This window comes from Podarcis liolepis (assembly GCF_965112155.1).
Source record: "Podarcis liolepis genome assembly, chromosome: 9".
Classification (NCBI taxonomy): Eukaryota; Metazoa; Chordata; class Lepidosauria; order Squamata; family Lacertidae; genus Podarcis; species Podarcis liolepis.
The window spans coordinates 4,408,151-4,424,314 of record NC_139564.1 but is presented as its reverse complement, the minus strand read 5'-3'; the positions used below and the strand labels follow the sequence as shown (position 1 = coordinate 4,424,314).

At 47.0% G+C, this 16,164-nt stretch overlaps 1 protein-coding gene across 5 annotated transcripts in view; it reads right to left on the bottom strand.

The window, feature by feature from the left end:
• Nucleotides 1-837: 837 nt before the first annotated feature.
• The window catches only part of ALMS1 (ALMS1 centrosome and basal body associated protein), a 73,861-nt gene continuing 58,534 nt past the window's right edge, over nucleotides 838-16,164 (bottom strand). For all 5 annotated transcript variants that reach the window (XM_083520396.1, XM_083520395.1, XM_083520392.1 and 2 more), the window contains exons 16-19: nucleotides 15,862-16,030; nucleotides 13,391-13,454; nucleotides 6,894-6,993; nucleotides 838-1,351 (exon numbers count right to left, since the gene is read on the bottom strand). In XM_083520396.1, the coding sequence (XP_083376522.1) occupies nucleotides 1,307-1,351; nucleotides 6,894-6,993; nucleotides 13,391-13,454; nucleotides 15,862-16,030 (378 nt within the window). In that variant the 3' untranslated portion in view covers nucleotides 838-1,306. The remainder of the gene's footprint in view (nucleotides 1,352-6,893; nucleotides 6,994-13,390; nucleotides 13,455-15,861; nucleotides 16,031-16,164) is intronic.

Here is a 16,164-nt window from a genome sequence, read left to right as displayed (position 1 = left end):
TTTTTTCTTGCTTTATCAATAAAAAAAGAAAAGAAAACAAGAAACCAGAAATCTCTTTCTCCTGCCTCCCACATGGAGCTGGTTGGCTGGCATCCACCTGCATCAAGAGACAATGGAGTGTGCCTTTGGGGGTGAAGTCAAACTGCTGTGTTAGCAGCACCAAAGTGACCTCCCTGAGGGGCAAGCCTGGAGGTCCTGGGATGCCCAGCTGACAAGACCTCTCTCTCGGCCTCACTGATGGGGTCCACAGGAAAGCAGAGCAAGATGCCTGGCGGTAGGAGTTGCCAGAAGGAGGTGTACCAGGCGCCGTCCAACCGTCTTAGGGACCCCACTTATGTAGGGCTTAGCCCTTAATCTTTTCTCCTTCCAAAGATATCCCGCAAGGCAGCGGAGGTTTAGGTTCAGAGTTTTCCTTCTCCTAGATGGGCTCCCTTCCCTGGCTGACAAGCCTCACCTGCCTCCCTCTACAACATGGGCAGAAACTCCCTTCTTAACCACTGGACCCACTATTGGTCTCATCTGCTCAAACTACAAAAGCCTGTCTTCATACAGGGGAAGCCCCTGATTCACAGAGGGTTTGAGACCCATCAGCTCCCATCACCTGCTTTAGCCGGCCTGTCGAAGCCGTTCCCTAGGTGTGGCTGCTGCCGCATGCTGGCAGTTTCTAGGAGCCACAGGTAAGAGCTGAGTGCAGAGTGGGAACCAAAGGTCAACAGACTACCCCAGAAGGAGCATGACATGTGCCCCGCCAGAAGTACTGCCCCTCTCCTAACACCCTGTATACCCTCACATGGAGCAACGCCAAAAGAAAACGAAAAGTAGAAGTACTTGGAAGTCAGAGTCTTCAGATATTTAATTTTTTCAGTAGTAGAAAAACAAAGATACAGGGGAGCAACTCAACTATAAAAAAGTACAAAACACCCCAAAATTCAAGTATCAAATAAATAAACACACACACACACACACATATACAAACAAACAAAACCCACTGATTGCATTGTTCTGATAAATTAATTCTAAGCTACTATGATCTCGGAGAGTAAATGCACACTACTAAAAGTCAATTATTTATCAGAAACCTGTTTTTAATCCTCGTGAGATTCAAAATACGTAGAAGCAGTCAGATTATGCTAGGAAGGACACCTCAAAATACTAATTAACATTAATGAAACCTCTTTTGCATAATTGGAAAACCACCCGAGTAATCTGTTCACACACTTTTCATCTCAAACAGGGAAGGTGGTGAAATATTCAGTAGGTGTGATAGGTTTTATTGAAATAAAAGGTTGCTTGCTTGTTTTCGACATCACTCCCAAGGTACTTTTCTTCCCAAAATATGGTTGGTGACTTTCTGCAGAGAAAGAAAACGAGAAATCCGTTAGCCTTATCATCACTGCGATGCCATAACGATACCCATGCAGAGAGGGCAAACTTCCTACTGTCACCAAGCATCCCTCCTCTGCCCATCCATCCTGTGCCGTGGAAACGGAAGCCTTGAGAGGACAGTAGAGTGCTGAAAAAAGGTGTAGCACAGGAAATAATAGTAATAATAATAATTTATTATTTGTACCCCTCCCATCTGGCTGGGTTTCCCCAGCCACTCTGGGCGGCTTCCAACAAAGATTAAAAATCCATCAAAATGTCACACATTAAAAACTTCCCTGAACAGGGCTGCCTTAAGATGTCTTCTAAATGTCAGGTAGTTGTTTATCGCTTTGACATCTGATGGGAGGGCGTTCCATGGGGCGGGCGCCACGACCGAGAAGGCCCTCTGCCTGGTTCCCTGTAGCTTTGCTTCTCGCAATGAGGGAACCGCCAGAAGGCCCTCAGCGCTGGACCTCAGCATCCGGGCAGAACGATGGGGGTGGAGACGCTCCTTCAGGTATACTGGACCGAGGCCATTTAGGGCTTTAAAGGTCAACACCAACACTTTGAATTGTGCTCGGAAACGTACTGGGAGCTAATGTAGGTCTTTCAGGACTGGTGTTATATAGTCTCGGCGGTCACTCCCAGTCAACAGTCTAGCTGCCGCATTCTGGATTAGTTGTAGTTTCCGGGTCACCCTCAAAGGTAGCCCCACGCAGAGAGCATTGCAGTAGTCCAAGCGGGAGATAACTAGAGCATGCACCACTCTGGTGAGACAGTCCGCGGGCAGGTAGGGTCTCAGCCTGCGTACCAGGTGGAGTTGGTAGATGTGGTGACAAGAGCCTGGCTTCCGGTTCAGTCCAAAAGCCCTTCTAGCCCAGAATCCTGCTCTCACAGCAGCTAACTAGATGTCTATGGGAAGGCCTGCAAGTAGGACCTGCAAGCAACAACACTCTCCCAATTGTGATTGCTGTGATGGCCTGGGATTTGGACTCGGAGGCTGAACCTGAGGGATCCCAGCCAGCACAGGATTCCCCGCCTCCAGAACCAGCTGAACTGGGGCTGGGGTCTGAGCCTGAAGGGTCCTCGCCTGTGCCGGATCCTCAGGAGCAGACACCAGCTGAGTCTGCTCTGGCTCCGGAGGTGATGGAGGACCTATTGCCTGCAGGTGCTCCACTCTCAGCCCCGTCAGGGGAAGAGGAGGTTGCCTCTGGGTCCGGTAACCCTCCAGTCTCTCCTGAGCTGCAGAGGCTCAGGGCAGAGAGGCAGAGGGAACTAAGTTCCCGCAGGAGGAGTGCTCGCCTCCAGCCCAGGAGCGGCGAGTCAACAGAGGATCGGGGCCGCCCCATGCCTTGGGGCAGATAAAAGCCAGCCAGCCCCGGTCCCAAGTTGCGGGGGCAACATTGTTGGTTGCTAGTTCCTGCCTGAACCCTGTCCTGCTTTCCGGCCGGAGCTCCTGACCCGCCCTGGCTCCCTGCTTGCAAGCCTGTTCCTGACTTCACCCGACTCCCTGCCCTGCACCCGGCTTCAGCTACTACGGACTGCCTCCCTGTTGCACCTTTGACCACGGACCGGACTTGGACCTAGCCTCTTGGGTAACCCACGGGACCGGCACAATTCCCAACAAATTGTATACTGCCTCCGACAGCATGGACAGCTAGCTTTTGGAGAAATTATCAAAGCAGTTAAAACACAGTCAACAAAAAAGGCCAGGGTCCAAAGAGGCGTTTTGGCTTGTGCTGCCCTAGAAGAATTTGGTTTTTTAAAAAGCTATGAATTGCTGGCCCTCATTGCCATGGTGGGAGGCTGCAGGCTTTGCATCTGTGGCCATTTCATTATGTTTACTGCAGTGCCGCCCTGTGGCGAAAAGTCAAATTCACAACTATATTTCCCCCGTTTTTCCAACTTTGGTGGTTTACCATGGCTTGCTGAAACAGAATCTTTTTTGGTGGTGTAAAATAAACAACAGTGCTGCAAAAATGCCTGCTTGATGTTAACATGCAGGGAGTCACCTACCACATTAAAAGACAGATTCCTTGCAAATGTCGGTTCTTAACGAGACGTTCTTATGCCACTTTACTTTAAACGCATGTTAAAATACAGGCTTGGGGAGGGGGGTCTGTTGATAAAGACTGGTCTTTTTTTATTTACAAAATTCACAGCATTGTTCTGGTGGGTGTAACTCCACTGGATATAGAATATTTTAGTCCAGGGCGCACACCTGGTCAGGATTTAGTAATGACTTGATTTAGAGCTTCACCTGCACTCTGTTGTGTTCATTGGGCTTCTGGCTTGTGGGAGGACTTCACATGCAATGGGAAGAAGCCCATGGGCTTTCCCTAATGTTATATTGCAAACCGCCCTGTGATTATCTTGTAAACTGCCTTGAGATCACTGGACAAAGGGCAGCACCGAAATTTATAAATTAATAAGTAAATAAATATTCACAGCACTCTTACATAACAACCTCAATTCTCCCTCCCAAAACCAAACACACACACACACACACAAAACACAAACACACTCACACAAACAAGCAAACAGCAAGGAAAGTTCAACCAGTTCTGCTTTGACATTCTTCCCAGTCCACTCCCTGTGCCAGCAGCAGAGGCAAGAAGGTCAACAATGCCTTTTTTATTTTGTTTGTATTAAATCGCAGCGCAAAACTTGCATTTATGGGGGCCCATAACGCGATTTCATAAAAGTGAGGGATTGCCAGCTACCGAGATGCTTACGACGAGCATTTATGGACCTTTTCTGCGTTGCAAATTGCATTTTATGTACGGGAACAGTTAACATGCAGCCGCTTTGCTGAATGGATCATGAAATCCCGGGCCGTGAGAAAAGCTTCCTCCAGGAACCTTGTCCCTACAAGATCCGTTATGGCTTCTTACCCTCCGAGCTACTTTAGGAATCTACTTGGGTGGAGAAAATGGGGTATCAAATGCCATCAATGCAAACCTATAGGGCAGGTTTCTGTGGGGGGTTCTGTGGAGGCTGTTGTGCTCCAATTCCCAATGGCCCAGCAGCCAGCATGGCCCATGGACAGAGATGAAGGAAACTGTAATCTAATGACAACTGGGGGCCCCTGTAGTTTGACACCCCCTGATATAAGAGATCCCAACCCTGCCCCTCCTTTTTTATTTTTAAAATAAATATTCTAACTTCCCTGGCTTTTTTCTGGCCCGTGTAGGACCAGTCTGGTGGTCACCAATGCAGCCTTGGTGAAGACTTGACGTTTTCATCCCCAAAAAAGTTTTTGATTTCAGTTTCCACTGAAATGAGGCTGCATTTTAATGTTTTTATGTTGTATTTTAATCTTGTTTTTGAAGCTGTATTTCAATGAATTGTTTTTATATTTGGTGTTAGCTGCCCTGAGCCTGGTCTTGGCTGGGGAGGGCGGGGTATAAATGAAATTATTTATTATTATTAGTAGTAGTATTAGTATTTTCTATTTAAAGCCTGGAAAGGCTGCAGGATTAGCATGCTGAAGGTCTCCGGTTCAATCTCCGATGACTTCAGTTAAAAGGTAGTAGGACTGGGGGGGGGGGGGGGAGAACCTCAGCCCCCAAGCCCTTTGCAGAGCCACCACTTGCCAGAGAAGAGTGGACTAGGTGGACCAATGTCCACATTCCTTGTACTGCAGCTTCAAATGTTTAAAGGGAAAGATGTCGTTCAGTGGTAGAGCACATGTTATAAGAACCAGTTTCAATCCCAGAATCGTTCAAAGGGTTTTAGGTAAGAGAGTCAGAAAAGGTTTCAGCTGGGGATCTTAAAGAGAGCTGTTGCCGGTCAGAGTAGATGGCACTGGTAAAGGACCCCTGGATGGTTAAGTCCAGTGGAAGGCAACTATGGGGTGTGGTGTTCATCTTGCTTTCAGGCCGAGGGAGCCGGCGTTTGTCCACAGACAGCTTTCCGGGTCATGTGGCCAGCAGAACTAAAGCACTTCTGGCGCAACGGAACACCATGACGGAAACCAGAGCTCACGGAAACGCCGTTTACCTTCCCGCCACAGCGGTACCTATTTATCTACTTGCACTGGCATGATTTCGGACTGCTAGGTTGGCAGGAGCAGGGACAGAGCAATGGGAGCTCACTCCGTCACGGGGATTTGAACTGCCGACCTTCTGATCGGCAAGCCCTAGAGGCTCAGCGGTTTAGACCACAGCGCCACCCGCGTCCCTGTATGCAGATGGCACTGACAACCGGTTCAGCTCAGGAGGAAGCAACGGCATATGTTCATGTGCAGAAGCCAGGCGTTCCTGATTGCATTGGCGCATGGTAGCGGCATACCTGGGCAGTTTCCCTCGCTCTGCCCCTCCCAGGCAACATCACCTTTTAAATGAGTGCTTGTTTCGTTGACCCGGGCAGTATATGGAGGGATGAAAAGTGTGGTCGCCGGGGATAAATCAGGGCATTGCAAGAGAGCCTCTGGTCTGCCAGAGAGCCAGTGTGGTGTAGTGGTTAAGAGCGGTGGACTTGTAATCTGGTGAACCGGGTTCGCGTCTCTGCTCCTCCACATGCAGCTGCTGGGTGACCTTGGGCTAGTCACACTTCTTTGAAGTCTCTCAGCCCCACTCACCTCACAGAGTGTTTGTTGTGGGGGAGGAAGGGAAAGGAGAATGTTAGCCGCTTTGAGACTCCTTCGGGTAGTGATAAAGCGGGATATCAAATCCGAACTCTTCTTCTTCTTCTTCAAAACTCCCATTTCCCCACTGAAAAACTGAATCAGGTGAAGTCTGAACATAAGAAGAGCCTGCGGCCCATCTGGATCTCACAGTGGCCCCCAGAACAAGAGCACTCTTCCTTCCAACAAATTTGCTGTGGCTGCTTTTGGCATCTCTACAGATTTTAGGGACTGGGGGAGGGGGAAGGTCGTCATATTTGATGCATGGAGCTAATCTGGGCAGCAAGCCAAGTACCGTATTTTTCGCTCTATAAGACGCACCAGACCATAAGACGCACCTAGTTTTTGGAGGAGGAAAACAAGAAAAAAAAATATTCTGAATCTCAGAAGCCAGAACAGCAAGAGGGATCGCTGCGCAGCTATCCCTCTTGCTGTTCTGGCTCCTGGGACAGCTGCGCAGCCTGTATTCACTCCATAAGACGCACACACATTTCCCCTTACTTTTTGGGAGGGAAAAAGTGAGTCTTATAGAGCAAAAAATACGGCACTTTAGATGGAAACTGCAGGAAACATTTCATTGTGACCATCTGATCACTGGGGAAATTCTGTTTATCCCAATGCAATGAACTTCCTTAACTCTCTTGCTCTCCAAAGGACACTCAGAGAAGACTGGGCTGTTGTGGAAGCAAGTGGGGGCTGGGAGAAAGTATCTCAGCACTACAATGAGTTACTATGACTTTAATGAATTGTATTAATTGACTTGCAGCTGTTGTTTGCTTTATTTATATGCTACTGCGTTTGATTGTTGTTTTAATTCTACCGTGATTACTGTGTGCCGCTTTGAGCTCGACATTAGCTGTTGGAAAAGCAGTACAAGTATAAACCAAATCAAGGCACCTACCATTTTATAAAGCTGAGCCTTCAAACGATTTGTAGAATAGTCGGATTTTCTCTTTTCTTCTTCCCGTCTTTTTCGCACCTCAGGCAGCTGCTCATAGATGCTAAGAGAGCAGAAATAAAATGAAGGGATTACTCTAAAGAAATCAGTCCCAAATGAATCAGCCACTGCCCTGCTGAGTGAGTGCAGGGTTATATGGAGAAGAAAGAGGGAGCTTAAAAGAGCCAAGGTAATCTCTTTGGTACTCGGGTCTGAAACACAGACCTGACCTGCTGGATCTCAGGTGATCTGCTGAAGCCTAAAATTGATTAAAAGCCTCTTTTGAGCCTGACTGCTCTTCTTTCAGTTACACCCTTTGGCCAGTGCCAGGCTGAAAGCTTTTCTGACAAATCCCAGATTCAGGATCTGCTGTGGGCTCAAATTGCAACAACTGACCTCTCTCAGTTGTGGTTTTCCAACTGATCAGGCTTGATAGCCCTCACAGAAACGGCACCAGACCTTTCTACGGAATTCCTTATTTGGCTCATTTACTGTAAAATAAGCACCAGAAATCAGGGCTGTAACGGGACTGAAACCTGGATTTACAGGATTTCTAGCTGGGGACTGGACCTGAACTACCATCCTCCACCCACAAAAGCTGAACATTTCAAAGAGTGTTGTTTTTTAATCAGGATGGGCAAGGTTCCTAAGCCCATGGACTTGTTGGGATGCGTCCGGGGAGACGGGGGCATTTGGCAGGCCCCCAGCTGTCTCCAGCCACCGGCCGGCAGCTGGGTGAACTCCAGTTCCCGGAACAGCATCAATCAGTGACTCGAGCCTCTGATAAGAGCGTGCTCAGCTTCTGAACATATCAGCAGAGTGAATAAATCTTCACAACAGAAGTGGTGGACAGAGACATGCGTAAGCATTATTTACAGGCGTTTATTCAGCGTAAAGGTAAAGGGACCCCTGACCATTAGGTCCAGTCGTGGCCAACTCTGGGGTTGCGGCACTCATCTCGCTTTATAGGCCGAGGGAGCCGGCGTCCAGCTTCCGGGTCATGTGGCCAGCATGACTAAGCCGCTTCTGGCGAACCAGAGCAGTGCACGGAAACGCCGTTTATCTCCCCGCCGGAGCGGTACCTATTTATCTACTTGCACTTTGACATGCTTTCGAACTGCTAGGTTGGCAGGAGCAGGGACCGAGCAACGGGAGCTCACCCTGCCGCGGGGATTCGAACCGCCGACCTTCTGATCGGCAAGTCCTAGGCTCAGTGGTTTGGCCCACAGTGCCACCCGTGTCCCTATTCAGCATAGTTCAGGAACAAAGGAAAAACATGTCTGCTTCCCTTCGTGTCCAGCAAAACAGCAGTATAGGCAAAAGCAATATACAAACGGAAGTTCCCAGCAGAACTGTGCTGAAAGTAAACAGGCATGTGACACACAACAGGCATGCTTGTTCCTTTTAAGGTGGAACGGAAGTATATCCTAACAGGGCCCCTTAAAGACAGATGACAGCTACGGTTGCTTCTCGGGGCTCTAGCAACAGCGAGGATTCCAGCTGTTAGAGGAGAGCTGTTAGCAGCTGTCCAGTGGGAGCCAGGAGTCAGCAGTCAAGGTGGAAGGCAGACCTGGGAGGACAGCCAAGGAGTCAAAGCTAGGAAAGGCTTACTGTTGCCTAGACTAATTCCCAGCCTTTCCCAGAAAGCTTTTATAGTTTGTCCTAGTGAGAAGATGCTCTAAGTCAGAGAGAGCCCTTGTGGTTCATCGCACAGGACAGATGTGCAGAGAGAGCTGTGCTTCAAGCTCCGACATCTCCCAAGGCGCCCTGCCCAAGAGAAAGGAGTGACGGCAAAGAACTCGGTAAAGATTGCAGGAAAAGCAAAATGATGGTTGAACGGTTGCAGAAGCAGAATAAAGAGTAATTACGCTTACGCAGGAGAATGGCTGTGAATCACTCCCAGCGCGTTCCTTAAAATACACCCCCCGATTCCCAGCTCCAAAAATGAAGTATCTATCAAATCCCCTTTAGCAGTTAAAGGAATGAGCTTGTTAGAAAGAAAGAAGAGTTTTCTGCTTGAACATTCCCTGGGGGGGATCTGATAAATATTGCAGAGAAGAGTAAAACAAACAGCTCATTTGGAATAAAGACAGGATGTGTCCCTCGGTGATTACGTTCTCACCACTTCATCTGTCCCCACAACCCAGTAACCTGATCATCTGTATGATCCCCCCCCCCAATGCACATAATACATATTTGGAAAACTGCCATCAATAAACAAACGAAGTCAAAGCCAGTTTACTGCTGAACAGAAGATCAGGCTTTACAACATACCATAAACAAATCCCTATTCTTTAGGCATTAAAATACCCTGGCTAAAAATGTATGTATAGCCAAAGCTGGAAAGATTTCTGTTCCTGTAACTCTTGTTCCCACAGGAGAGATATCCAGAGATGGCCTAACTGCAGAACAAGGCAAGATGTGTGCCCCAGGGAGATAATTTAGGGTACCATTGAAGATTAAGAGACAGGTCTTACCTTGTGATGAGGTGAGAATATTCTCCGGAAAATATTCTTGAGAATGAGAATATTCTCGAGAATATTCTCTGCTAGAAAATTCTCTGGAGAATATTCTCCACAAACTGTAAATTCTAATGTAAGAACCAGTTTTACAACCCACATTTTAAAAAAAGCTAGTAAATAATACGTCAAGCTGCGATATTGCCAGGGTAAGAAATGAATAATGTTTGAGAAGTCAATATAAATTTCTAAACATTTGAGACTTGTTACTTAAAGCCTATTTTTTAAATAATTTTTTTTCTTGTGACAATTTATCACTTATAATTTAAATACGTTGTGTGACTTGCCTAAGCAGATAGTAATTTGCATTTCTGATGTTATGAAACTTGTCATTACTGGTTATTTGTGTTTTATTTTCTGGAAATAATAGCCTTTGTTTTAAACTTTATATTGATTTTATTAGAGTTGCACTGAACATACTGTACCATGTAGATATGCTTATTAAAAGAACATGCTCAAGTAGTGGACCTGAGGTTTTTTTTATATATTTCTTTTACTTTAAAAGCTATATTTCATACATACACAACATAATTAGAATTCAAAGTTGATGGTAAATATACGGGTTAGTGGCAGGCTTAGTGATTAACCCGAGTCATTCACATTGAATTTTCAATTTCAAGTTTGGTGCAAAAAATCAAAGAATGTGAATTCACTGCATTACCCCATTGAATAAAAGTATCTGTACAGTTTTTGGTTGCCATCTGAACAAGGTTACCCATGAATAAACATGTGTATTAACTAATTATATCATTTTCAATGCATTAAAATGAATATTCTCCTAATTTAAATGAAAATTCGCTAATATTCTCATTAATCAATTATATTCTCGAGAATATTCTCCAAAAGATTATTCTCGAGAATTTAACATCACTAGTCTTAGCCGTAGTGCACAATCCAGCAGATAATAATAATAATAATAATAATAATAATAATAATAATAATAATAATAATATATTATTTATACCCCGCCCATCTGGGCGGCTTCCAAAAGAATATTAAAATACTATAATACATCAAACATTAAAAGCTTCCCGAAACAGGGCTGCCTTCAGATGTCTTCTGAAAGCCTGGTAGTTGTTGTTCTCTTTAACATCTGTTGGGAGGGTGTTCCACAGGGAAGGCGCCACTACCGAGAAGGCCCTCGGTGCTGGACCTCAGTGTCCGGGTAGAACGATGGAGGTGGAGACGCTCCTTCAGATATACTGGACCAAGGCCGTTTAGGGCTTTAAAGGTCAGCACCAACACTTTGAATTGTGCTCGGAAATGTACTGGGAGCCAATGTAGTTCTTTCAAGACCGGTGTTATGTGGTCTCGGCGGCCGCTCCCAGTCACCAGTCTAGCTGCCGCGTTCTGGATTAGTTGTAGTTTCCGGGTCACCTTCAAAGGTAGCCCCACGTAGAGCGCATTGCAGTAGTCCAAGCAGGAGATAACCAGAGCATGCACCACTCTGGCGAGGCAGTCCGCAGGCAGATAGGGTCTCAGCCTGCGTACCAGATGGAGCTGGTAAACAGCTGCTCTGGACACAGATTTGACCTGTGCCTCCATGGACAGCTGTGAGTCCAAAATGACTCCCAGGCTGCGCACCTGGTCCTTCAGGGGCACAGTTACCCCATTCAGGACCAGGAAATCCTCCACACCTGCCCGCCTCCTGTCCCCCAAAAACAGTACTTCTGTCTTGTCAGGATTCAACCTCAATCTGTTAGTTGCCACCCAACCTCCAACCGCCTCCAGGCACTCACACAGGACCTTCACTGCCTTCACTGGTTCTGATTTGAAAGAGAGGTAGAGCTGAGTATCATCCGCATACTGATGAACACCCAGCCCAAATCCCCTGATGATCTCTCCCAGCGGCTTCATGTAGATGTTGAAAAGCATGGGGGAGAGGACAGAACCCTAAGGCACCCCACAAGTGAGAGCCCAGGGGTCTGAACACTCATCCCCCCCACCACTTTCTGAACACGGCCCAGGAGAAAGGAGCGGAACCACTGTATGACAGTGCCCCCATCTCCCAGCCCCTCAAGACGGTCCAGAAGGATGTTATGGTCGATGGTATCAAACGCCGCTGAGAGATCCAGCAGAACTAGGAAACAGCTCTCACCTTTGTCCCTAGCCCGCCGGAGATCATCAACCAGTGCGACCAAGGCAATTTCAGTCCCATGATGAGACCTGAATCCCGACTGGAAGGGATCCAAATGGTCCGCTTCTTCCAGGCGTGCCTGGAGTTGTTCAGCAACCACTCGCTCAATCACCTTGCCCAAGAATGGAAGATTTGAGACTGGGCGATAGTTGGCTATCGTGGCCGCATCTAAAGCTGGTTTTTTAAGAAGCGGTTTAATAACCGCCTCTTTCAGCAGATAGCCTGTGAGCAGCTCTAATTGACTAAGCCAAAGGCCCATCTAGGCCAGTTGGCAAACAGATGCCTCTGGGAACCCCACAAACAAGACCCCAGCACAGCAGCACTCTTCCAACATGCAATTTCTAGCAACTGGTATTCAGAAGCACCCTGCCTCCAACAGTGGAGCTAAACCAGGCAAAGGGAAACTCGGCCCTCCAGATATTTTGGGACTACAACTCCCATCATCCCTAGCTAATAATAATAATAATAATAATAATAATAATAATAATAATTTATTATTTATACCCTGCCCATCTGGCTGAGTTTCCCCAGGCACTCTGGGCGGCTCCCAATCAAATGTTAAAAACAGTACAGCATTAGATATTAAAAACTTCCCTGAACAGGGCTGCCTTCAGATATCTTTTAAAGATAGGATAGCTGCTTATTTCCTTCACATCTCAAGGGAGGGTGTTCCAGAGGGCCCTCTGTCTGGTTCCCTGTAACCTCACTTCTCGCAATGAGGGAACCGCCAGAAGGCCCTCGGCGCTGGATCTCAGTGTCCGGGCTGAACGATGGAGGTGGAGACGCTCCTTCAGGTTTACAGGACCAAGGCCGTTTAGGGCTTTCAAGGTCAGCACCAACACTTTGAATTGTGCTCGGAAACGTACTGGGACCAGTGGTCAGGGATGATGGGAATTGTAGTCTTAAAACATCTGGAGGGCCGAGTTTGCCTATGCCTGAGCTAAACCGTGGCCACGGTGGCTAGCAGCCATAGGAAGTCTTATTGTCCATTAATTTATCTAATCCATCCAAGCTGGTGGCCATTGATAATTCTTGAGGGAGGGAGTTCCGCTCTTTAACAATGTGCTGTGTGAATGATTCCCTCCTTTCGTCTGTTGTGAATCTTCCAATAATCAGCTTCATTGGATGCCCTCGGATTCTGTTATTATTAACTGTCCTTCGGTATCAATCAGCAAATTTGTCTACTATACTGCTTACCCATAACACTTCCCCAAGACCTTTTCCATCACAGCGAGGGAGCTGTCATCCTGGGAGTGGGATGTAGCTTTCATGAACCCAAAGGCCCTATCCATCAACCTCTCTGCCTCTTTTAACTTCTCCAGGCCAGCCACTTTCATCTCCAGAGAATGACATTTCTGCTGGGTTGTGCCCCACGTAAATTAGGGGTGGAGAAATTATGTGCTTTGGATTTTCAGGCCCCGATATCTACGGCCAATCTTGTGCCTTGTTCATTTTTCAGTTACAGATAGGTAGCCGTGTTGGTCTGCCATAGTCAAAATAAAAAAAATCCTTCCAGTAGCACCTTAAAGACCAACTAAGTTAGTTCTTGGTATGAGCTTTCGTGTGCATGCACACTTCTTCAGATACCTGAAGGTATCTGAAGAAGTGTATCTTCAGGTATCTGAAGAAGTGTGCATGCACACGAAAGCTCATACCAAGAACTAACTTAGTTGGTCTTTAAGGTGCTACTGGAAGGAATTTTTTTATCTTGTTCATTTTCTAACTCGCGTTAGAAAATGAATATATGAGGTTTATCCATATGCAAAAATATAACAGGGTTGTCCTCCAATCAAAAGCAGCCTTACCGTTTTGATCTCTGAACCATTTCATTCTTGGAAATTGCTCTTCTCTTCTGCATAGCCCTGTAGTCTAAACAAAGCAGGAAAAATGATGAGTACAGCACAATTCAAAACGTTAATGCGCCAGACAACTGATCTCATCCTCCAAGATGCTGTGCCAAGATAGAAGCTCGTAAGATCTGGTGATGCTAAGAGTGGGCCATCAGTCCTCAGAAACAAGGTCTTGTGAAGGGTCAGCAAGGTTTACCTCACCTGGGCTGGTTCACTCCTGCGGAGATCGCTCTGTGGGCTGGATTGTGTCTGCGCAGACGCAATTTCCGGCACCGCGGAAGTAAGTCTCCGCTCTGCGCTGTTTTAGCGCAGTGCGCAGGGACTCGCCGAGTGGGCGGCTCAGTTCGGGGGCGGCTTGTGGGCTGTTTAAATCAGTGTTCCCCAACCTTGGACCTCCAGCTGTTTTTGGACTACAACTCCCATCATCCTTGACCACTGGACTTGCTAGCGAGGGATGATGGGAGTTGTAGTCCAAAAACAGCTGGAGGCCCAAGGTTGGGGAACACTGGTTTAAATGACCCCCATGGGGCGCTTGTGGCCCATGGGACGCAGGTTGCCAACCCCTGGTCTTGTGCTTCATCCTCTGATGTAAAGACCATTGTGCCAATCTGACCAGGAGACGGGAGCTCCTCCCTCCTGACCCTTTTTGGACCACAGAAGCCGTAGAGGGTCAGGTTTAAGGTGCTGGTTTTGACCTTTAAAGCCCTTTGTAGCTTAGGGCCCTCATATTTATGGGACCGCCTCTCCTGGTCTGCCCCGCAGAGGATCTTAAGGTCCATGAATAATCATAGCTTAGAGGTCCCAGGCCCTAAGGAAGTCAGACTATCCTCCACCAGGGCCAGGGCCTTCTCAGTGATGGCTCCGAACTGGTGGAACGCTCTTGGTGGTTTGTTGTTGTTTTTTAAAAACTACTACTATAATACAAATACACACACACACACACCCCTCATGATTTTGCAACTAAGTAAAATCAGCATACCATGGGCAAGTGGAGCAAAAATGGCACTTTCTCTAGCTTTGCTGCTTTTCTAACACCCTTTACCACCGCAAGAATGTGCTTTGCTAAAGAAAGAAAAATCCATGGCAACAATCGTCTATGAACAGCCACTCTGCAGAAAAATGGCCATGCAATGCTCAGTCACAGGTTGAATCTATTTTTAGTTGTTTGGGGTTAAAACAGGGCAGCTCTCCAAGCCTACAGCGCACTGCCCATTAGCCTTTTCTGAATATAAAACTGGCTATTTACGCCATGCCATGCCCTACAGAGAGACACGACTTGTGTCCATCATTGCTGCTAGGGAAATATATGGCAGCCTTGATCCAAAGATGTGATATAACTGTGCAGGAGCGAGCGGCGCACACAGAGTCTGGCTGCTTGCTGTTTCTGCTATGGCAGTTTCCACTGCCAAATGGAAGGATGTAAGAAAAGCCTTGCTGGATGAGGCCAGTGGCCCGACTAGTCTAGCATCCTGTCATCACAGTGGCGAACCAGATGCCGCAATGGGAAGGCCACAGCCCTCTCTCCACTTGTGATTCCCAACAACTGGAATGCATAGTGTGATAGGAACTTCGAGGTCTCAGATATATGTTAAATGTTCATAAGTGTACCAGCCAAGCACATACATAGATCAGCACAGGAAGACCAACCTGGAACCATTTTGATTTGCAAACTGTCCCAAACTGACCAAATGTTTTCTCTGCAAGGTCAAATGAAAATGGAAAAGCCTCCCCATTGTCTTTTCCTTCGCAAATCCTGTCTTAAGGGTATGTCTGTGTTTGAATAGGGTGTGAGCCTGTGACCTGGCCCAGGAACTAAGTATTTATCACTACAAAAGACTGGCCAGGCTCCCCAGGCAATCCAATCAAGTGACCTGGCAGACAGGAGATAAACAACGACAGGAGAAAAACAACATTCAAATTTCTGTTTTAAGGCCACCTTTTCTGTGATGTAGGTGTGATGTATCTGAGGGGTGGTCTTAGGTTACACCCCTCCTGTGATGTGTGTATGATGTTTCTGGGGGTGGTCTTGATCTACAGGGTGGGAATTTCAAAAGTCTTTATAAGGCCTTGTGCGCCATTTTTCTGGGTTCCTCCTCTCTCCTGCAGGTGAGGGGAGCACTCTGTTGCAACAGATCAATAAAGATCAAGCTTACTAGCTGCTTTGCTTCTCAATATTCTCTGGTTGGCCTCTGTTATTCTCTCCTACCAATAGGGAACCTATGTAAGGACTCTATATGGGCTCTTGGATACCCCATAAGGGAAAAGGGCATATTTTTGTTTACAACAATAGGGAGTGTAGAGAGACAAGCTGCTTGCCTCTTCAGCAATGGCTTGCCTCTTCAGCAGCAAAGGCCTTGCCCAGCTTTCCCCAGACGCATAACACCCCTCCTTTGGCATGCGACCCATGTCTGTAATAAGGAAGGCACCTCTGTTAGGAAGATGGAAACTTCTTCTCTCTTCACGAGCATTAAATAATTCTTCTCTCTCGCCCTGGAGCATGCTCTGCAGTTTCCTTTCTTCCATTATTAGCTTGAGGCGCTTCACACGCTCCCCGGAGCTGGAGATGAAATCAGGACGGTGCAGTGCAAGAGACTCCTGAGTTGGAAAACAAAAATAAGAGCTGCTTCAGAAGCTCCACTTAAGGCTGAGGAAATGTCAAAAATAGCTAACCCCATTAACAAAGCACTGAAAGCATGCCTCAGAAGAAAAGAATTATGCACGCAATGTAC